General features: G+C 37.3%; 1 protein-coding gene across 8 annotated transcripts in view; it reads left to right on the forward strand.

Annotated features, from left to right (window-relative positions):
- Positions 1 to 24277, forward strand: part of USP54 (ubiquitin specific peptidase 54) — a 100171-nt gene that overhangs the window by 37964 nt on the left and 37930 nt on the right. For all 8 annotated transcript variants that reach the window (XM_037497788.2, XM_037497789.2, XM_037497791.2 and 5 more), the window contains exons 2-6: positions 2007 to 2842; positions 5330 to 5422; positions 22125 to 22259; positions 23687 to 23800; positions 23937 to 24019. In XM_037497788.2, the coding sequence (XP_037353685.1) occupies positions 2696 to 2842; positions 5330 to 5422; positions 22125 to 22259; positions 23687 to 23800; positions 23937 to 24019 (572 nt within the window). In that variant the 5' untranslated portion in view covers positions 2007 to 2695. The remainder of the gene's footprint in view (positions 1 to 2006; positions 2843 to 5329; positions 5423 to 22124; positions 22260 to 23686; positions 23801 to 23936; positions 24020 to 24277) is intronic.

Here is a 24277-nt window from a genome sequence, read left to right on the forward strand (position 1 = left end):
TGTTAGAGCCACGTGAGTAAACTCTTAATTTACTTTCTCATATCTCTTTAGCAAATGACATTGGAGAGGGATTTGGTGCTAGATCTACAGCTTAAGTAAAATATTTTCTCATCAGTATTTTTCTTGGACCATTTGTTACTTCCTCTCCTGGCTTTGTTCTTTTTGGCTCTCACTTATAGTTTCTGACACACCTAGAGCAAGTGTGAGAGCTTATTGCCTTACTCTACATAATGATATCATTCAAAGCTGGAACTTTTTTTTTCTGTTACTGACTTTCCCCTATTTGCTACCTGAATTTAGGGGTGTGTGTCATAGGGCAGGGTGAGTTTCAGTAATATCCTAATACTGAAAACCCCGCCTTCCTGCCAAGTCCTTTTGTCTGTGAGCAAAATGGAGGCTTGGTGCTTGTCATTCCTTTGCTGCAGTTGAGCTCAAGGAATGCTGCATAGCTTGTTGGAAGTTGCTTAGTCGCTTCAAGTGGGGTGTGTATAAAGGTGTATGTAGAGAATTGAGGGTCTTGTAGTCAGTATGGGAGACGTGGGATCCTTCTTGGTGTGATATTGACCATCAGGTATCATCATTATTGAGTGCCTCCTCATGAATAGCACTGTGACAGGAACTTTGGTATAGTATAATAAAATGAACAACTAAATCAAAATATAATAGTCAAACAATTCTAACTCTGCCACTTACCAACTTTCATTTGGGTGAGTAAAAGTCTTTAAACCTGACTCTTATCTATTCTTTTATAAAATGAAACTATTAATAATTACATGATAGGGTTGTTGTGAAAATTAAAGGACATAAGAATAGTAATTAGCAATAGTAATTAGCACTGGTTTGACATGTTAGTATTTTATTTTATACATTCATAGTCAGGATATATGATAGACACCATATAAAGCAAACACAGAGTAATAAAAACAAATAGAGAATAATGACACTGCAGTATATAGTCAAATATTTTAATTGTGACATGTAGATTATAAACAGTCTGGGAATTTGGAGAAGGGAAAGAACAGTCTTGTGCAACCATTTAATATTCCTGTGCCATAGTTTTTTTAGTGGGCATGCTATAGGTAATGCTAGGTTGTTTTCTCAGAGAATGATTCAGATGCTACAGCATTTTTGCTTTTTTGAGGTTGTCTATATGATGGTGGGAAGGTAAGGAGAAGCTTCGAGAACTATTGGAAACCAAATTTAACACTCAAAATTCTTAATTTTTTCCTTATATGGGCATGGCAGCCATTTAGGAAAACTTGAAGCTGGAAATTAGAAGCATTTCCTTCCAAGGAAGGTTTTTGCTTTGCTTTTTCTCCTTGTTGCTTCACTGTCTTTAATTAGTTGAAAACTAATGTTGGTCAATGGATGGCCTCTGATTGTAAGTCCCTTGGATATGTTCTGAGGATTAAGTGATTTGTAACCCAAATTATCCCTTTTAACAGACAAACAAACTGGAGAAGATTTAGTTCTTTTGGATTGTTTGTTAAAGAACGTATGGTTTACTCACCATGAGTGTTCCTTGGGGATGGGACATTTTCAGTCAGAAAGGTAACTTGGCCCTCCCATCTTTAAAATGGTTTTCATAACTTTTAAAGGTGTAAAACATATCATTAAAATTTTCTTTACTAACAATATCCAAAAGAAACTGAATTCTTAGCTTGATGTGTGCTTACTTGGTAAATTTTTTTTTGTTAGTTTGACTTTGGAAAGTTTGTTTTTGGTTTTTATCTCTGCCCAGATCAAATCTTTCCTCCTTTTAGAGAAATTGTAGAGTTCACATGAAAGTAAAGCTGCTCATACCCATTTTTTTTTCACCCTCTTTAGTTTGAATGTTTCTCCTTTTTGATAGGGTTTTTTTTTTTTTAATTTGGCATTGTTTGCCAACGTTTCAAGTTTATAGTGAGAGGTGAGGTAACACTGGACTTGGCAGAACAGCACAAAGCCAGTATAGTCATTTAAATGACGCAAACATTTGATTTTTTTTTTTTTTCTTTCTCTTAAAGCTCTCTGGCACAGCTGGCTATTCTAGTCACATAGGAAAAGAAAAGAAACTTTCTGAAGTTCTGTATGCAATAGAAGATGTTTGGGGCATATTAAAAAGCAGCAGCAGCAAAACCACCACATATTTTAAGGAACTTTCTTCATTTTTGCGGAACCTATGTCAGTTTTTTAGAACTGGAGTTTTTACTTCAGAGGATGATGGGACAAATGAAGAGAAAGAGAGGAGTATTGCATTGGATTCTTGTTTATCCGTCTGCTTCTCCCTCCAGTTGGAAAAATCTCCAGTCCACAAGAGGATTATAAACAAGTCTCAGGGACACATCCTGCCCTGATCCCTGGATGCTGTTGGAGTTAAGGAGTACAGCCACTTCGTCAGGACTTTATGGAGGAGGCAGTTCAAGAAAAATAGAAGGAAGCAATACTTAAGAATTGCTCTATTTGTGATAGTCCTGTGTCATGTTAAACCTAGGTACTGTTTGGAACAAGTGGAAGATGGCTGTGTCATGTGCATCTAAGAGGATACCTGACTTCCTTGAGCTACGTATATGATGTTTAGAAAGTTGTAAACAAAATCTTTCAACATAAATTCACTAAATTCTGGATTCTCTTTCTATTAAGAACTTCAGCAAACAGAATCCCCCTCCCTAAAAGGTATAAAACCTCTGAGTTCCAACGCTATTTGTGAACAATAATGTCTTGGAAGAAAAATTATTTTTCAGGGGGCCGTGGTAGTGTCCAAGGGATGTTTGCACCTCGAAGCTCAACCTCCATAGCCCCTAGCAAAGGCCTCAGCAATGAGCCAGGGCAAAACAGCTGCTTTCTCAACAGTGCCCTGCAGGTAAGAGTAATTTATTTCTTTTGTGAACTTTGACTTTTAGTTGCTAATGCTATATTTTGATCATTTTCTATAATACTTGACAGTCAGCAACCTGAGATGATTTTTTTATCTGTGTGATTTTAGGCAAGTCACTTTACCTATTTGGGTCTTAGTTACCTTATTTGTAAAACAGGAGATTAATAATGACAATAGAAAAAGTAGTTAACTACTACTATTTACTGGCCCAGTGGGAGCTACAGGAACTAGATGGTCATCCTACTTGTTTATTAACTTTTTCCCTAACAGTCTCTTTTGAATCCTTTTGATGCCAAGGTGTCTTATTACCCTAGTTACTTTTTTTCCAGTGAAAAAAGCAAGATTCTTTCCACAAGTTACAGATATTGAGGTATATTTTCTTTTCTCTTAATACTGAGTCTCTTAACTTACTAAGTGGAGTTTAGTCTTTGAATTTTAACATCATCATCTCCTCCTTCCTCTGAACTTTTCAGGTATGCTTAAACAGAGCTGGTGGAAAGTAAATACCCCTATGGTGATTATCTAGTCTAGATTTTCTTTTTTGGTGTTGCTTGCCACCTTTGTGGTCTCAGAATCCCAAAACTTCCTGTCTGCATGCTGTGCATAGGCCCATAGGGTGTTATCCCCCTTGGTCGAATTTTCAAGTAATTACTTTCCCCACTTTTCAGAGTAAAAGTAAATGAAATTTTCCTCTCAAGATAAGTATGCTTGGGTAAAATATTAGCTTTGTACTTCAAATGCAATGAGAAAATAGGATACTGTGAAAGAAGAAAAGACACAGCAATGTATTTGGTATTAAAAGTGCTATGCTTAGGAGATAGGAGTCTTGTGACCTTATACACATGGTATTTCAGTTTCTTCATATATAAACAAAAGAATTTTGTCAGGCTTGTCTATGTATAAAAGTTCTATCCTCTCAGTTTTCAAATTTTTATTGGAAACATTAGAAATACTTATGCTGTCAAGACTATAAAAAAGTTGTGTACCTTCCTTAATATACTACAACACATTTCACGCAGTTGGGTGGGGGGATGGAAGGTTGGTTGTCAACCCCAGATGATGCATATTAGGTTTTTTAGTGACTTTACATAATTTGACAACACTTTTATAATTTAGAAGCAGGCAAAACAGGGTATGGATATAGGAGTGTGTGTGTGTGTGTGTGTGTGTGTGTGTGTGTGTGTGTTTTCCTCCTTCTGGCCATAATTCTCTTTTTATAATTCTTTAACTCTATTTCTTTCTATAGGTCCTGATTATATTATTAATTGAAACAATAATATTTATGAATTTCTTTTCTAATTTCCAGTGCCTATATGGAATACATACTTTACATATACACATATACATTTCTGTATTTATACTTAAAGATTAAGTCACTTGTGGTTTTGGGTTGACTTATAATCATGTTACAAATTGAAAATAATTGTTTCTACACTAATACTCTAATCTTTGATTCAAAAGCTGTGTTCTCCACCGATGTGTAGAACCCATTTCATTTGATGTAAAAAGGTGTTATTTATTTAGAAGTAGACTGTATTTCAAAGATATTTTAGAGTGTATACCTTGAAATATACATAAATAAGAACTCCAGGGGTATGCTGTGATCTGGGACTCTGAAAGTGCATGCTTTCTCATGTATGACACTATTTAAATGTCTCCTACAGCATTATTCCTTACATTCCACCATTTCTTTTTTAATGCCACAGTTTATTTACAGTTTATTCAGAGTTCCTTCATTTTTACCTAATGTCATGTTGTCTTTCCATAATCCCATCTGGGAAACCATATTTACATTTACTTGTCAAATGTCCTTGGGCTTCTTTTGGCTATGATAGTTTCTCAGTCTTTCCTTGTTTTTGATGGCCTTAACAATATTGAGGAGTACTAGTCTTTTGTAGGATGCCCCAGTATTGTAGTTTGTCTGATATTTTTCTCATGATTAGAGTGAGATTGTAGATTTTGAAATACCATAAAAGTATAGTGCCATTTTCATCACATCATATTAAGTTTACATACTGTGAACATGACTTATCAATTTATCAGTTTTACAATTTTTTTATTCTCTTGATTTAAGGAGGCCTTAACACTTAGAAATGTCCAAAAATTGAGGAATCTAACAAAAACAAAAGTTCACACTATAATTCAGGCTTATAATGTTTTAAAATATTATTGCTTTTCTTGCATGAATTATTAAGGTAAACCCTTATTCTACAGCTTTTAGTTCATTTTTTCTTCAGAATCTCATTTGAAATATGTCAAATCGTATTTCCTCCGTGTGACCTTCCTTCATGTTCAAATTAATGTCTATTTCAGAATATAGCCGTATACTTCATCTTTTTGACACTTGTTTTAATCTAGAATGAGCTGTGTCTTAAGAATAAACTGTAATCGTTATCTATGTTTGAACTCTTGGAATTTAAAATTAAATAGTGACTTCTTTCAGAGTGATGAAGTATTTTCTCTTTTTTCCAGGTTTTATGGCACTTGGACATCTTCCGACGTAGCTTTAGGCAGCTTACAACTCACAAGTGCATGGGAGATTCCTGCATCTTTTGTGCTCTCAAGGTAAGTACTTCAAATTTGTTTCTTCTCACTGCAAAGTGGTCAGTATTGAGGTGGTTCATTTAACCAGGTTGATACTAAAGAATTTTTTACTGAATATACCCATGGTTTAGTGCAAAGGATGAATGTGATTAATTTTCTGATCCAGAGATTTTAGTTGTGCTTAAAAAAAGGAAGAGCTGGGATATATAAAGGGCCCATTCTTCATTAATTTACCTGCTTCTCCAGTATGTAGCTTTTCTGTTTTGTTTTTGTTTTTTCCCCAGATAGACAATGGATTATTTGTAGTTGGATGAGTATGCCTAAGTTCTGAGTAAGCTTCCAGAGTTATTTTTCAGTCTCATGAAGCCTGAATTCTTGGTTTGTTACAGTCATGCTTGGGTATATTTAATTTAGTTGCTTTTGCATCTTAGTGTAGGAGAATTTCCCAATTATATTGGTTATTTGCAATTACTCGCCCAAAACATTTTCTTGACCTGGATAACTTCAGCATTTTTCAGTCCCTACAGGCAGGTATCTTTAGAAACAGATAACTGAATCTTCTGAACGTTTTGCCAGTTACATAACAAACATCTTTTTTTTCCCCCTACTCTTTGAAACCATTGTGACTTTTACTTTTAGCAAAATACAGAATGTAAGTTATTGGTTAGTTGGAGAATTTAAATAAGTGTTAAAAAGTAAAATCTTTTAGTTGTTTGTATCATCTTCTGACTGTTCCTGTTCAGAATAAGTCCATTCAAAAGAGCATTTGGGGGCCTCCCTGGTGGCACAGGGGTTAAAGTCTCAGTGCTATCAAGCTACCCCCAGCCACTGTGGCATGAGTTTGATCCCAGCCAGGGAGCTAACTCACATGGCCCAGCAGATATATCTCCTGTCTAGACCATTGCTCCCCTCAGCACTGTATTTCAGTAACTCTACCAGTTCTGCTCCCCACTCTATCTCTGGTGAATCCTCTCACCCCCTGCAGCTCTGACCTATACCTCAGTTCTTATATGCATAAATAAATAAAAATATCAAAAGAGCATTTAGCTTGATTTTCTGAAAGGTACATTGACAGAAAAATCTGGTTTAGGATAAACAAGAAATACAGTCCCTTGGTCAGCAAGTACAAAGGAAGTTTGGTTCATGGCATTGAAACTAGAAAACCAAGACAAGATACTTGGTAGAGAGTTATGAGTTCTGGAGAAATCTCTGGTAGAAGAATCTCCTGAAATTGTAAACTCTTACCTGATCCAGGAAGGGATGGTAGAACTTTTATATGAACCCCCTGACATGTCTTTGATTAGTCAGAACTATGCCATACTCTTCATTCACCTTTGTGAGACTGAAAACTGGTTGTCACAGTCTTATAATGTTTCATTTTCCAGAGAGATAAATTTTTATTTTTATATAAATCAATATTATTGTATAAACCAGAGAGACAAAAGCAACCCCTAGACTTTACGGGACACTTTTTAAGACACTGAAGTACAGAAAGGAAGCTGTTTTTCAACCTACAGGAGCTGGGACTATATCTTGTGACTCTTCCGCAGAAGCAGTTGCTTATAATAGGTAAATGGGCTTAGGGGATCAAAGGTTGTATTTTGGGTCTTCAGAATCCTGAGATGTGTTGAAATTCTGGTACTTTCCACATTACTTCATGTCACTGTTTTATCTTGCCCTTAGATTTACTTTCCTTCCTGCCTCTTTTGCTATATTGGGAGTGATACAAATTTTGCTTTTTTCATCCATCCAAAGTATATTTCAGTGCCTCAGTGTTATATAATTGCTAAATTATTAGGGTCTAATTTGCACATAGTTAATGTTTTAAATGGCATTGTTTGCATTCTTTAATTATGTGCTTAATTTGAAAACTATAGGTAGAGTTACAGTGCAGATAATTTACTTTGATTGTATGAGCTGAACTTGATTCTAATAATTGAGAAATTAAAATTGTTGGAATTACTTTTGTTTCCAAGAGATATTCCTTTATCTAGACTGAAGGCTTCATTTTCTGAGAGAATACACGAGATTATGAGTGTATGAAGGAGTAAACCTGGATGGATATCACTACCTGGACCCTCCTCTAGAATGTCTCTTGTTCGCCACTTAAAATTTTTTTTAATTTTATGATTCACCGTTGGTTTACAAAACTATGTAAGTTTCAGAGGTGTAGCTATATACCTCTATGAATGTATGTACTATAATACACCCACCACCAAAAATCTAATACCATTCACTACTATCAAATTCACTCCCTCTACCCATTTATCTCCCCTCCTCCCCCTCCCTCTCTGGTAATCATTTTTTTTTTTTTTTTTCAGAGTCTAAGAGGAAAAATACTTTGATAGAATATGAAGGAATACAATTCATCATTATAGTAGGTCCTAGTCGGTATAAGACAAGAAAAACTTGGAAAGATAGAAGGATTAAAAAGGAAGAAACAAAGTTGTCATAATTTGTAGATGATGTGCTTGGCTATTTAAAAAAAAATCCCAAAGAATCTGTTGCTAAACCAGTAGACTCAAGACAATTTAGCATTTTGTTGCCTATAAGATGAAGGTGTAACATTACATTAAATTTTTATATACTATTAACAGAAAATTCAATTTAAGAAGAGTTTTTATATTAGCAACAAAATATGTAAAGTAGATATGAATAAATTTAACAAAAAGGAATAAGACATTTATGTTAAGCCTTCACAGATTCACTATAATAAATAATCTAAAGTACGCGACTTTTTTGGTCAAAACAGAGCAGTACTGATACCACAGACATCTTCCCTTTTTGTCAGTTGTATCTCCTCCTTTCTCCCAGGGGTAACATCTTTCCTAATAATTGTGGTAATAACTTTCTTGTTTTATCTGATTATTTTTTTACATATGTATTCATTCTTCAGCAATCTAATTTAAAATGACCTATTTTTGAAACTGTTGTAAATGGAATCATTCTATGTAAGCATATGTGTGTGTGTGTCTTCTTTAGTTCAGCAGTATTATGTGTCCATTTTCATTATCATGTTGTATTTCATTGTGCAATGCATGGTTTATTCTACTGCTGATAGTTATCTGGGTTGTTTCTAGCTTTTGATTTTTTTTTTTTTTTTTTTGCATAGAAGAAGGGGTGGGGGGGAAAGGTGAGAGGATTCACCAGAGTCAGTAGGGAGCAGAACAGGTGGATTTACTGAAATACACTGGTAAGGGTAGCAGCGGACTAGACAGGAGAGGTCTGTTGCACTATGTGGGTTAGCTCCCTGGCTGGGTATCGAACTTGTGCTGTAGTGGTGATAGCACTGAGGGAGGCCCCTCTAGTTTTTAGATTTTTTGTGAACAGTATTGCCAAGAATATTCTGGTACATATCTGCATTTGTGAACATATTTCTTTTTTTTTTTTTTTTAATTATTTTTTTAAAGATTTATTTATTTATACAAGCACTGCTACAGTCAGAAGTGTGGGGAGGGTGAGAGAATTCACCAGAGCCATAGCGGGGAGCAGAGAAGGCAGAAGGACCGAAGTACACTGCTGAGGGGAGCAGCGGGCGGCAGGAAAGGTCTGCGTGCCATGTGGGACCCTCCTCCAGTGGCTGGGGAGCAGCCGGGGATCGAACCAGTGCTGCAGAGGCTGCAGGCAGCTTCGCAACCCAGCTCTCAACCACTGCGCCACCGGGGAGGCCTTGTGAACATATTTCTTTTACATAAATGCCCAGGAATGGAATTACTGGATCACAGGATATCCTATATGTTCAACATTTTTAGATAATGGCAACTATTTTCCAATGTGGTGGTACTAATAGATGCTTTGACCAGCAGGTTTTTTCTGAAAGTTCAGAAGTCAGTTCTGAAATTCATATGACAAACAATGAAGAATAGATAGTATATTCTTGAAAAATAATAACAAAATGAGTGATTTGCCTGTATATCAGTTAGAGTAGGCTAAGTATAGTAGGCTAATGTGTGGTAATAAACAACCCTGAAGTGTTAGTAAAAAATAAAAGATTTAGTTTTTGCTTACGTTATTTGTCCACTGCAGGTTTGTAGGAACACCCTTTTGATTATAGTCACTCAGGAAGTCAGATGCCTAAACTGTAACCAAGTTGAGTATCACTGGTCTCTAAGCCAGAGGGGAACAAGCTCTGGAGGATTTTACATAGGCAATTACATGCTCAGCAGATCACTTCTGCTCACAACTCATTGATCAGAGCATATGACCTTAGCGGATCATAAGGGTACTGGGAAGTGTGATCCTTTCATAAATTTTGGGGGAGGGCAGAAACTCATATTCCTACCTCAGACTATACCAAAAGTTAGAATTTCAAATGAATTAAGGAGTAAAATATCAAAAACATCATTTAAAAACTTTTAATAGAAATCACAAGAGAATATTATGACCTATGGAATAGAGATGATTATTAAATAAAACATGAAAAGTATAAAGTTGAAAAAAATGGATACTTCTCATCAGAAGACACTACAAAGAGAGTAATGACACAGTGCTATACACTGGGAGAAAATATCAACAATATATAATAAAAAAAAAGAATTGGGGGCCTCCCTGGTGTCGCACGGGGTTAAGATGCAGCCTATGAAGCAGTCCGCAGCTACTGCAACACAAGTTCGAACACCGGCCAGGGAGCAACCCACATGGCGCAGCAGACCTCTTCTGACTCGCCCGCTGCTCCCCTCAGCAGTGTATTTCAGTCAATCTGCCTGTTCTGTTCCCCACTCTGTCTCTGGTGAATCCCCTCACCCCCCCACACCTCTGGCCTGTACCCCAGTTCTTGTATGCATAAATAAATAAATCTTAAAAAAAAAAAGAATTGGTATCCATCATAGTTCTGGAGAAGAATGCCTATAAAGGATAATTAAAAGATAAATGAAACAACAGGAAAATGGACAAAAGACATAAACAGGCATTTTGTAGACTGAATGACCTGTGAGTATATGAAAGATGCTTACTCTTGTTGGTTGTCAAAAGCATATAAGTTAAACCAGTTCAGGTAAGCAGAAATTTAAAAATTAGAAATGTAGGGCCTCCCCGGTGGTGCAGCGGTAGAGCCCTGGGTTGCGAAGCTGCCTGCGGCCTCTGCAGCGCTGGTTCAATCCCCGGCTGCTCCCCGGCCACCGGAGGAGGGTCCCACATGGCGCGCAGACCTCTCCTGCCGCCCGCTGCTCCCCTCAGCAGTGTACTTCGGTCCTTCTGCCTGCTCTACTCCCTGCTCTGGCTCTGGTGAATTCTCTCACCCTCCTGCGCTTCTGACTGTACCCAGTGCATGTATAAACAAAACAAACAAATAAATAAATAAATAAAACATGCCTCTATTAAAAAAAAAAAATTAGAAATGTAGAATATTAGGAACTTACATAAATTGTTGCTTGGCTTATAATTTGATACCACTTCTTAGGAAAACATTGTTATTACTAGGTAAAATTGAACTTGCATACAACCTACCACTCAGCAATTCTACTCTTAGATATATACTGTAGAAAACTTTTTGTGCATACATAACAGTATATTCAAAAATGTTCAAACTAATATGTAACTGTAAATAATCCATCCCAGATATAGTTGAATGGATTAAAAAATTATGGCTTATTTCTGGAGTAAAAAATTATATGGTAGTGAAAATGAATAACCTGCAGCTACATTTATCAATTTGGATTAATCACAAAAATGTTACAGTGAATGAAAAACAAGTCACAGAAGACAACACAAAATTATTCCATTTATTTACAAAGGAAAAACAGGCAAAACTAATCATATTATTCACGGCTACATATATGAGATAAAGCTATAGAAAAAGAATGAAATTACTCCGACAGATTTTGGGACAGTGGTTACTTCTGGAAGGGGGTGGCATGGGGGGAGAAGATGTAATTAACTAGGAAGTCTCAAACCCACTGTTTATTTTTCTGTTTTTAAAATTGGGTGGTGAGCACATAGGCATTTTATTATTCTTTGGCTGTATATATATATCATGTTTGTTAATTTGTGTAATGATTTTTATTATAAATATAATAAAAATACTGCCATCACTGGTACTAAAGTGTAAAGAGGGAAACTGAAGATTGCCTGAATTACACTGCAGAGATTGTCATTTCTCTTTATGCCTTCTCTCTTGTTTATGATATTTCTAATAATGTCTTTTTGTTCACTGTTTTAGTAAAAAGTACTGTTTTTCAGATTCCAAAATTGCTTCTCTATCTCTAATATCTATTTTATTTGTTCCAACTTAAGTGCTGTTTTTAAAGTTACTCCCATCTTACAACCTTAAAGTGACTCCCAGTTCTATCCTAACCACTTAAAAATGCATGGTTGGGCCTCCCCTGGTGGCACAGCGGTTGAGCGCTGGGCTGCGGGGCTGCCCGGAGCCTCTGCAGCGCGGGGTTCCCCGGCCACCGGCGAGGGTCCCACAAAAAAAAAAAAAGCATGGTAACAGACATTTTAAAAACTCATATCACACTTTATTTTCCCTTCTTCCCCTTCCCTGGGCACTCTGCTTTTCAGTTATGATAGTAAATGGTGTAATTGGCTTTGTGTACCTCGTAGATTACAGATAGCATTCATTTGTTCACACCCCAAACAGTGACATAATAAACAAATAATACATCCCTTTTACCAAACGACATACACATTTCAGAACTCCACTTCAGAAATTTATCTTCTTCGAGAAGTCAATAAAATCTGTCTCTAGCTAGATTCTTGATTGTTTGACTTAACAATATTTAGCATGGCTGAACGAGTTTTTGTGATCATACCTCAGCTTTTCTGCCCTCTGGGTTTTCCTGGCCCATAATGTAAACACTCAAGTTTTTCTGGATTGATATACTATTTAGTTTTTAGATTTTAGTAATGGAGTTTATGGGTACTTGATTTTTTCTTTTTTGTCTTTTATCCCCTTTTTTACTCTTGTCCTATTAAATAGAGTTTTTCATATTGTAACTTTTGGTCTTTTAGTAGGTTTACTGATCTCGGCCTTCCTGCCTCATTTAGTAAGGGGAGGGTAAGATATGTTGGGGGGAGTGGTGGTGGCTGGTGGAGTTGATGGTGGGAAGGATTTGCTAAAGGAAAAGTGAAGGGCTGGGATTCAACAGGACAGTTCTACCTGGCATCCAGTGGTTAAGTTATATGTTAACTCTGTGGTATCCCAGTGTGGTTATAATTCTATTTAAATCTCCTTTTTTCTCTATCTCTTATTTAAAATTAAAAGAATTACTTTTTGTGGATACTTTTTGTATTCTCTGTTTGTATTCTCTAATGCTGTTTGATTTGTAAAATTGTTTTACAGGTTTTTTCAAAACAGAAAACTCTAAATTGAATTAGAAGTACTTGACAAGAACCTGCCAGTTTATGAAGTCAGAGTTCTTTATGTTGGAGTACAATTGTTTATTTAGCTCTAGAACCTGCTATTAAGGACAAAAAGGAATACAAATTTGTTTCTAGCTGAACCAGAAGTTAGCCAGTTTTCCCTTATTCTGATATTTGGAGGAAGGACTTGCCCCTCTAAGTCTGGCTGAAAGATATGTTTTCCAGTTGTTTACTGTAGCTTGTTTTTTCCAGTTGTTTCTGTATCTTGCAACAACCCTGAAAATGCCTTCTATGAATATCTTTTGGTTCACTGTTTGGTCTTTGTTTTAATATTTTTTCCTTCTGCTTTATGTATTCCTATATCTTGTGATCTTTACTAGGTGTCATAGGATATATGTTGTATCAAGTGCTTGCTTATAATTGCTTTTTGGTGGTTTAGACCTAATATTTATGATAATCCCATTATTTTGGTCCTGTAAAATATACCTCTCCCCCCACCATGTCATATTAAGTCTCTTCAGAATTTTGCATGTGAATTATTAATGATGGCTTTCACTAAAAATAATTTGTGTCAATGTGTTTACTTTGTTTCTGTTTACTTTAAACTATAATGCTTTTCAACTCTTAATAAATAGAAGAGACTTGTGTGCTAATAATCCTACCCTTCAAAACCCCCAAATTTATTCCTATCTGCTGAAAGATTTTTTTCTGACCTAAATGGTTGTTATGCTTATAATCCAAAGCTCTTATTTATTTTATTCATATTGAATCTACTCTTACACACCCCCCCAGCCCCCAGAGTATGATTTTACTTTGGAGGTGGCTTATTTATTTATCTCTATACAGGGAAGGAAATCCGTCCTCTGTACTTAGTATGCCACAGAGATTTTGTTCTCCTTCCAGGGATTGTACTAGAGACTTTGCAGTGCCAGGATGTAGGACAGAGTGTTTTTTGTTAATAGGCAAAGAAGAATGCTGCATTGATTGGTTAAATTCAACAAATCTTCTCAATTAATGATTTTTTCTTTTAAGAATACTAGCATAAAGCAAAAGTCAAGGAATGGTGGTGTGGGGGGTGGAGAAAAGGGGAAGAAATAGGTTTTTATATGTAAGTTGTCTTGGAATGTGTGTTTGTACATGCAGGTAAGTGTTCTATTGATAGCATATTTGTTAATGGTGGGGGGGGGGAGATTTGAGAGTTCAGGGAACAGATCCCTCAATAGTTTTAAATATATACTATATTCCTTTTGGGTACTAAAGCATAAGCACAGGGAGTAAAATGATATAAGAAATGACTCTTTGTTCACTATTAATCCAGTCCTTTATAGATTATAGAAATGGAAAGGTCTTCATATCCTTTAGTTATAGCCAATATCAGAGAAAAGTAAACCTATTACTCTGGGCTATTTAAACCAGGAAATTTAGATTTCTGTTTTGTTCCTTGAAATTTAGTTAGTCATAAGCAGTCCTCACATAAGGTAGGTATGCCTTTATAGCTAACGTAAGTATCATCTACTTGAGTTGAACTTCCTTGATTTATTTATGGGGTATGAAAATTTATGGGGTATGTGTGGCCTTTTGATTAAGCTTTTGTAGTATTAAAGTCCTGTTAGAGATTGGCTATAGGCTATACCTAAATAATCTCAGCAGATTTAACCATTGACATAACATCGATGTTATAAAACTGAGTTTTGTCTCCTTTAAAATTTTGGAGTTCAGTATTTTATATGATAGTCAATTAGAGGGATATGCCTACAAGGAAAAATATAGTAGATCATTATGATTCCTTTCCATAGTATGTGGCAGAACCTGAAACTTACAGAATCTCAAAATCTTTGTGCATGTCTGAAAGGTTCCCCTTTTTTATCTCCCCTATGGGGTAAGTGGTTATGGTATTGATTCCCAAAATTTGATGTGGATGCTGTTGGTAATCTATAAGGTCCCACATCTCTGATCTTGGCAAAAATTAGTAAATTAACTTATAGTTTGTAAAATCTCAGCATTGAGTTTGTGATTTCTCACTCAAAGCAATACCATCCTCTGGTAAAATTGACCTGTCTCTACTTCTGTTTTTCTGTCCAGTGTCTCGAAGTCTTTGTTTTTGTGTTTTCTCTATCTCTGTGTGTATGTAGATGTCTACTTTGCATAGGCAGTAAGAGTGATAGTGATATTTAGCATGTGATGCCTTTAACTTCACCATTGCAAGGCCAAAATACAGGTCTAAATTCATGAGGGAGATATGTTTTTGATTGCTGAATTTAATTAAACAAATTTTTTTAAAGATCTGTTTATTTATGTATACAAGAACTGGGCTGCAGGCCAGAGGTATGGAAGGGTGAGAGGATTCACCAGCGACAGAGTGGGGAACAGAACAGGTGGATCTACTGAAATACACTGCTGATGGGAGCAGTGGGTGAAACAGGAGAGGTCTGCTGCTCCATGTGGGTTGCTCCCTGGCCAGCCCAGATCTAGTTCATGCTGCAGAGGCTGTGGATAGCTTCACAGTGCTGTGCTTAACCCCTTGCGCCACCAGGGAGGCCCTGATTTTAATTTAAAGGGACCGATGCAGGTGCCTTTCTAATCAGTAAGTCCAGAAGGTAGTTATTGCTATTTTTAGATATAAGGTTAAAGAATTCCAAGAGAGAAACTAACCAGTTGTTCTCTGCCTTTATCAAAGTTGAATCAAGAGTTTCTGCTAAACTAACTGGATATTTAATGATACTAAGGAATTATTACTTTTTTCTAGGTGTGGTAATAATACTATGGTGATATATATATATATATTTTTTTTTTTTTTTAAATTTTTTTTTTTTTTTTTTTAGGCCTCCCCGGTGGCGCAGCGGTTGAGCGCTGGGTTACGAAGCTGCCCGCGGCCTCTGCGGCGCCGGTTCGATCCCCGGCTGCTCCCCGGCCACCAGAGGAGGGTCCCACATGGCGCGCAGACCTCTCCTGCCGCCCGCTGCTCCCCTCAGCAGTGTACTTCGGTCCTTCTGCCTGCTCTGCTCCTCGCTCTGGCTCTGGTGAATTCTCTCACCCTCCCGTGCTTCTGACTGTACCCAGTGCATGTGTAAACAGAACAACAAACAAAACAAAGAAAGAAATAAACATGCCTCTATAAAAAAAAAAAAAAAAAAAAATTTTTTTTTTTTAAAGATTTATTTATTTATTTATTTATTTATTTATGCAAGCACTGGGTACAGTCAGAAGTGCAGGAGGGTGAGAGAATTCATCAGAGCCAGAGCGGGGAACAGAGCAGGCAGAAGGACCGAAGTACACTGCTGAGGGGAGCAGCGGGCGGCAGAAGAGGTCTGCGCGCCATGTGGGACCCTCCTCTGGTGGCCGGGGAGCAGCCGGGGATCGAACCGGCGCTGCAGAGGCTGTGGGCAGCTTCGCAACCCAGCGCTCAACCACTGAGCCACCAGGGAGGCCCTATATATATATTTTTTTAAAGATTTATTTATTTATGCATACAAGAGCTGCGGTATAGGGCAGAGATGTGGGAGGTGAGAGAATTCACCATAGTGGGGAACAGAACAGGCAGACTGACTGAAATACACTGCTGAGGGGAGCAGCAGGCGAGATAGGAGAGGTCTGCTTCGCCATGTGGTTGGTTTCTCCTTGACCAGCCAGGGATCGAACTTGTACTGCACAGGCTGAGGATTGCTTCACAGTACGGTGCTTAACCCCTTGCACCACCAGGGAGGCCACTATGGTTATATTTTAAATAAAATAGTTCTTATTTTTTATAAGTGTATCCTGAAATATTTGCACATGAATAACGTTTGGCATTTGCTTCAAAATGATCTGGGAGTGGAGTAAGTGGTGGCATAGATGAAATGAGACTGGTCACAGGCTAGTAATTGTTGAAGATGATGATAGGTACCTATAAAGAGTTTACTGTGCTATTTTGCCTATCCTGTGTATGTTTGAAATTTTCTGCAATAAAATGTTAAAAAATCCAATGTTACTGTTTAGGGTGCCAAAATGATAGATATTTACATACACCTTCCCCTCTTAAAACACTCAACATTCTTTTGAACACACAAAACCAGGGAAAGTTCTCTTTTCCAGAAGGCAATACCCTCAAGGATTAGCTACATTATCTTCCTTTCAGAGGGTTGTATTTACAGACAGGCTACAGGCCACATTTAGATTCTGTGAATTTGAGGAGGTATGGAAAAAAGAAGAGTGATGGTGAGAGCTGAAATGATGATAGATTTGGGAAGATCAGATGAAGAAGAGAAACCCAAAGAATTGAGTTAGGAGCAGTGCATAAAATGGGGCTTGCTTTTATTATTATTTTTTAAAGATTTTATTTATTTATACATACAAGAGCTGGGGTGTAGGGCCAGAGGTGGGGTGGGGTATGAGAGGATTCACCAGAGGAAGAGTGGGGAGGGGGACAGAACAGGTGGATTGACTGAAATACACTGCTGAGGGGAGCAGAGGGCTAGACAGGAGAGGTCTGCTGCACCATGTGGGTAGCTCCCTGACGGGGATGGAACTTGTGCTGCAGTGGCTGCTAATAGCTTCATAGTGCTGAGACTTAACCTCTTGCGCCACCAGGGAGGTCCAAAATGGATCTTGCCTTTAAAGAAGGTATTGCTAGACACTGTTCCAAGATAAGTTGGACTCCTGACTAGGCACTTTCCCTAGACCTTGGGCCCATAAAACCATCAAAATTAATCTTCCTTGACCCCCATCTTCTCTACTCTTGACTTCTTTTAGTTACAACTAGAAAATATTGAGAGAAATAAAAAGCTGTTCCCTGCCTAAAGACAAAAGTCTATTTTTTTTGGGGGGGGGGCGGGGAACAAACCCTTGAGTAACAGTTGTATTTGTAGAAGCCAAAGCACAAAGACTTTTTGTCTTTATAGTACTTCTGTCTTATTTACATGGTTTTCACTAATCTAAGTAATTATGTGCTCATGTGGACAGAATTGTTGCTACTTGATCCAAGAGATGGGTGGAGAAGCACCTGCTTTTAGTCATTTAAGTCTTGTTGCTTTTGCATTGCATCCAAGAAAATAGTTAACACACAAAAGTAATTTGCCTTTTCCTGAGAATGAGAAGGAGAATTTCTTTGGTTTCACCCTCTGAGGAAGGGCAGAGGGAATTCCCAAGAGGTGGACTTTCTCTGTTTATTGAAACCATCAAGGATCCCACAGGGAAAAATGATTCTTGAGTTTTGGCTTTTCTTTCCCATTCTCCCTCTCTGCCATAGAATTTAGCACTGGAAGAATACCAGTTTTTGTTCTTTATTGGTGCTACCACCTGTTCTTATGCTGAACTAAATGTTCTTGGCTTTCTTTGGTGTGAACAGGATCTCCCTCTGGGAAAGGTGGGAGGAGGGTGAAAATGGGAGCAGGAGGAGGCCTGTTCCAGCTTTGTGCTCATGTGAGAGGGACACACAGGGGTTAGTGTGCTGCCTAAACAGAGGGGCTTTTGTGCTACAGCTTCTTCCAGAGCTGCGAACTCCACAAATGCATGCTGGGTGGACTCAGGCAGCTTCATCCCTGATACAGTTGCTTCATCCTAACAATAGTAGAGCAAGACAGATAAAAATAATTAAAATCAGAAAATAAAGAAGCTTCATGCAGAGGTCATTCTGACTGCATTCAGATGGTCATTGTGCATGGAGAAAGCTGCTTGTAATTAAGAGGTGAGCAAAGAGTTTAGCATGGGGACTTTAGTGTCACTGAACCAAGAGTGGATCTATTGTTGCAGGTCCACTGTGGGTGCAGGAAGATTTCTGACTTTAGGTCTTTCCCTTTCTTTGCTGAAATCCCTGTTATATAGATTATGGAAAATGCTATTCTTGAACAGAAGCAACAATCATATCATTTCCCAGACCTCAGAGATTGGGGAGGAAACTCAGGGTAGAAATATTTCTGACTCAAGGTCCTTATTCAACATGGGTCAGTGGCAGACAGACTCCTTAGTAACCTAAAATGACCTCCAAAGATGACAATAATATTAATAATAATATAATAGCATTTATATTGCTAGACATTAGTCTAAGATATAATTAGACAGATAAATAGAAATATAGATTACTTTTTAAATCCTCATATAACCCTAGGAAGTAAAATTTTATTATTAGTCCTTTTTTTATTTTTTTTAAATTTTAAATATTTTTTACACCATTTTTCATTTTTGAAGCTTCCATATGATCCAGCAATTCCACTCCTAGGTATTTACTGAAAGGACATGGAAACATTAATTCAAAAGGACACTTGCAGGCCTCCCTGGTGGCGCAGCGGTTGAGCACTGGGTTGCGAAGCTGCCCGCGGCCTCTGTGGCGCCAGTTCGATCCCCTGCTGCTCCCCCGCCACCGGAGGAGGGTCCCACATGGCGCGCAGATCTCTCTTGCCGTCCGCTGCTCCCCTCAGCAGTGTACTTCGGTCCTTCTGCCTGCTCTGCTCCCCGCTCTGGCTCTGGTGAATTCTCTCACCCTCCCGCGCTTCTGACTGTACCCAGTGCATGTATAAACAAAAAACAAAACAAAACAAAAAAAAAACCAAAAGGACACTTGCACCTCTATGTTTATAGCAGCACTATTTACAATAGCTAAGCTATGGAAACAACCCATATGCCCAAAAATAGATGACTGGATCAAGAAGATGTGGTACATATACACAATGGAATATTACTCAGCAATCAAAAAAGTTAATCCTTTTTTAAAAGAAGAAACTGAAGTTTAGAAAAGTTAAGTAACTTGTTCAAGAGCATACATATGGTAACTAATAAGGCTAGGATTTTGAACCCATATTGTTCTTGTTCCAGTGTCCTTGCTCTTAAATATTATGTTATGCCATCACTCTAGGCCTGTCTTTTCTCAAACAGGGTCACCTAAACCTCAGCACACAGAAAGTGATTTGAGCGACTATTTTCTTGATTCTTTCTTGCGTGCTAACATTAACTAATACTCTGCATAGGAAAGAAGTTAATACATTAGGTGCTTATAATATTAGACCATCTAAGGGCTTAATTCTTCAGGATAAAGACTTGATAAAGACTAAAGGGGCTACGGTTTACAAATATGTCTGTACAGAACTATCTTGGAACTGATTTCCCTTTGATTTGTTTTGGAATAGTTTTGAACTCTGAACAAAGGACCAACCTTCATCTTCCTCTTGCTCTAGAGATAGAGCCTTTGTCAGCAGTAATGTCTTACCATTTATATTTGGGAAGAGCAGATTGAGATGTGGTCACTATTTCACCAAGCTGAGATGACTTTTAGCAAATCATCAAGTGGCCCACCATTATTTATAGAAGTTTTTTTCTAGGTTCTAACAGGGAATTAAAGGACAAAAATTCTGACATAGTCTACAGAGTAGACTCAGATAATAACTAAGTAAAATACATGATATGACAGATGGCAAAGATAACATGTAAGGGTGGGAGGCTTGTGTAAGAGGGGTTGGAGCTTGCAATTTTAAATAGAATGATCGGGAAATACTATATTGAGAAGGATATATTTGGATAAAAATCTGAAGGAATGAGTGACTGAGTTGCTGATAGGTGAAGTAAAAATGAGGACCAAGAATTGATAATTCTAGGTTGGTGAGGCCTTCTGGTCTTTTTTTTTTTTTTTCCTTTAAGATTTATTTATGTACATAAGAGCTGGAGTGTAGGCCAGAGGTATGGAGGTGGAGGTGAGAGAATTCACCAGAGACAGAGTGGGGAACAGAATAGTCATATCCACTGAAATACACTGCTGAGGGGAGCAGTGAGTGAGACAAGAGAAGCCGTCTGTGCCTTGTGGGTTAGCTCCCTGGCTGGGGATTGAACTTGTGCTGCAGTGGCTGCTGACAGCTTCTGTAGTGCTGAGACTTAACCCCTTATGCCACCAGGGAGGGCCGAGGCCTCCTGTTCTTAAACCATGCAGGTAGATTTATAAAGTTGTCTCATTTCTGACCTCACTGGCAAGTCTGAAAAATAATCGTTGGATATTTTTTTAATTGAAGGAATAACTAACAGGAAATTCAATTGAGTGGCATTTTTTGACCTGTTGATATGTAACTCATTGTTAAGTCGCTTATCTGAATGGTCTACTGAGGATTTGGGCCTTGTGATATTAAAGAGCGCACATTCTGATCTCGTGAGGAGGGTCCAATACCAAATTCAGAAGAACTCATTAAACCGGGTGCCACCTGTTGCCCCTCTGTTTCCATTCTCTGGCCACTATATTCATCATTGTTTTAGGTGTGCATAAAACAGAAGATAGATGCACCTATTGTTTACTTACACCAAGAGAAAAAAATGTTGCACATTAAAAGACACCAGAAGACTGGAATATATTTGTCACAAGTAGTACTCATCAAAAGACCCAGAAAAACTAAATGTAGTTTGAATGAATAAAACCAACTAGTCTAATTGCTGATGAAGATACAGGGAAATCGATTTATATTCATGCACTGGTGGAAGTATAAATTGGCATAATGTCTTTAAAAACAGCAAAAAATTGGGAGGCTGCCAAAATGTCAATAAAGAAATGGATGATAAATGTGGTAGAGTTACCTGATGAATTACCATACAGCAGGAAAAAGATATGAACCAAGTCTATGTAATATATTATCATGGCTAGATCTCAAAAACAATGCTGAATTTTAAAAAAAGTAAAGTTAGGTGATATTTAAATTTTTTTTTTTTGAAGTAACATTGCATTATAACATGTAAGTTTCTGGTATGCATCATTATAAATTAGTCTTTATATTATAAATTAAGTTCACTACAGTGTCATGCGATTTACATAAACAAAACCACACATAAAAGTATACCATGTATCATTTAAGGTTGTATATGTATATTTATGCATATGTATGTGAAAGTATTAAAAAAAAGATTATGCAACAAACTCATGATAGTGAATGACTGGTGGAGAGTGGGCATTCTTAAATAGAACCCTGTAGATTGAAAGTAAGCGTAACAGAATACTTTTTGCTGTTAGACATGTGGGTGTTAAGTTATTCTTTGTACTTTCAGGTAATTTTATATAACTAAACAATTTAAAAGAAGGGGGCCAATTTCATAGAATGAGCCCCCAGGGAATACTTTACAAACTATTTACATGTAATTTATCCCTATTTACCTGACCACCTACATCTATCTATATCAGAGGAAGTGAGGTAATTGCATTACATTAATTTATGGCAGTGGTCTCTCCTAATGTGTCCTGGATGGCTTCACATTCAGATGGAGAAACACAAATCCTATTAGTACAGGCCAGGCATGTTATTTTGACTCTTGATCTTTCACTTTTTTATTACTAACTGCAAGCATATCAACTCCTGGGAAGTACATTTGGTACCTTTGGTTCTATAGCTATAATCATGGACTTGCTAGCATCACAGACTGGGATGTACAGGAGCTTAATAACAGCATTGTGCTTTTCTCTTGTCTAACCTCTTCCCTACAGGGAATCTTTAACCAGTTTCAGTGTAGTAGTGAGAAAGTGCTTCCATCTGACACTCTCCGCAGTGCTCTGGCAAAGACTTTTCAGGATGAACAGCGTTTCCAGCTGGGAATTATGGATGATGCTGCAGAGTGCTTTGTAAGTGCTGGCCTCTGGCCCTGTTTAAGATGGGGTAGGACTGTTGATGGTCTCCATCAGAGGCTGGCTACTTTACTGAGGAATTGACTGTGCCTTGTTCTCTACAGTTAGAACTAGGGATTTCCCTAGTTTGTTAAGCTCTAGGTTGTCTCTGCTAATGCAGGGATCATTAAAATACAGATTGCTGGATTCGACTCCCTTGAGTTTCTGATTGATGAGTTCTAGAATGGGCTCAAAAATTTATCTAAAAAGTTTTCAGGTATGCTAATAATGATGTTGCTGGTTTGTGGGGACCACACATTAAGACTTCTGCTTTACTAAAGATAATTAAAGAACAATTGAGTCCCTAGCACAAGTATGATATGCCATTTAGGTAGCTACTTTGCTTCTGCTGACTTTTAGTAGAAGATTCCAACTTTCCTGAACTCTGAGTTTTACCCATTAAACTTCAAACAACTTTCTCCATTAAATAAATCTGAGAGTGATATATATCACATCGCAGGGTAAAATGTTGGCCAAATCAGAGTTACTCCTAAGAAACTGGATTACAGAGATATTGCTGGTGGGAACATAAAATATCATAGTCTCTTATGACAAACAAAATAGTTTGTCAGTTTGTTAAAAAAACTGAACTTGCAAACTACCGGCATTCCTGGACATGTATCCTAGAGAAATGAGATCATACATTCATACAAAAGTCAGTACATGAATGTTCATAGAAGCTTTATTCATAATAGCCAGCAAAAAAAAGGGGAAACCACCCAGATATCCTTTAGTGGGTAGATAGTGAAACAAATTGTGATTTCATACCTTGGAATACCGTGTAGCAACTAAAAGGAGCGAACTATTGTTTTATCTATCAACTTAAATGGATCTTAAGAAAATTCTGCTGAGTGAAAAATATAGTATCTAGAGCTTATTATACTGTATATTTCCATTTATATAAAATTCTTAGGTGAAATAACAAAATTATAGAGGTAGGAAAACAGATCAGTGGTTGCTAGGAGTTAGGGTTGAAATTGGGTAGGTAAGGCTTGTAGTGATAGAATAGTTTTATATCTTGAATGTGGTAGAAGTTAAGTGATTATATGTGGTAAAATTGCATAGTCTGCGCGCGTGCACACACACACACACAAGTATAGCTGATAGATTGTGGATTATATTAATGTCCATTTCCTGGTTTGAATGTTGTACTATAGTTACTCAAGATGTTACTACTGAAGGAAAATGGATGAAGAATGCATTGTCCTTCTGTACAATTTTTTTAAAACTTTCTGTGAATTTATAGGTATTTCAAATTAAAAAGAAAAAATCAGAGTTATTCCTGCTTTCTAGGAGGGTTACTGTTTTTTGGAGTAAACTGTTTACCAATTTGTACAGTTGTCTTTTAAGTATTGTTGATGCATTACTTTTATTCTTACTGTCAGGAAAACCTCCTGATGAGAATTCACTTTCACATTGCTGATGAAACCAAAGAGGATATATGTACTGCCCAACACTGCATTTCCCACCAGAAATTTGCAATGACGTTGTTTGAGCAGGTGAGCCATCTCTCTGTCTTTATCACTTCTTAGACCTTTTCTTCAACAATTTATTCCAGGATATGGGGTGTTAAATAGTACAAAAACAGTTATTGACTGTGACTGCTTAGTTTTGTTTTGTTTTCCTTGGACCCAGTGTGTATGTACTAGCTGTGGTGCCACTTCTGATCCGCTGCCTTTCATCCAGATGGTGCATTACATCTCTACCACTTCTCTTTGGTGAGTCTTAGAGGATTCTCTATTTATACTATTAGGTACTCCTTCAGTTCACTGAGTTTTAACTAAAGTCATCCAAATAGCTTATATTCTTAATTACTGAGTCTCTGCTGCATTGTAGGAATACAGAACAGTAATTTTAAAATAACCTTTGTTTTCTTTCTTTCCTTTCCTATCTTTTTTTCTTAGACTAATTTCTGCCTAGAAAAGTGGGAGGAGGAATGGGGATTCTATGAGCTTTGACTTATGGGACAGGCAGAG

The sequence above is a fragment of the Talpa occidentalis genome, unplaced genomic scaffold, assembly GCF_014898055.3.
Source record: "Talpa occidentalis isolate TD23 unplaced genomic scaffold, MPIMG_talOcc4v2.1 talOcc4.8, whole genome shotgun sequence".
NCBI classification, from domain to species: Eukaryota; Metazoa; Chordata; class Mammalia; order Eulipotyphla; family Talpidae; genus Talpa; species Talpa occidentalis.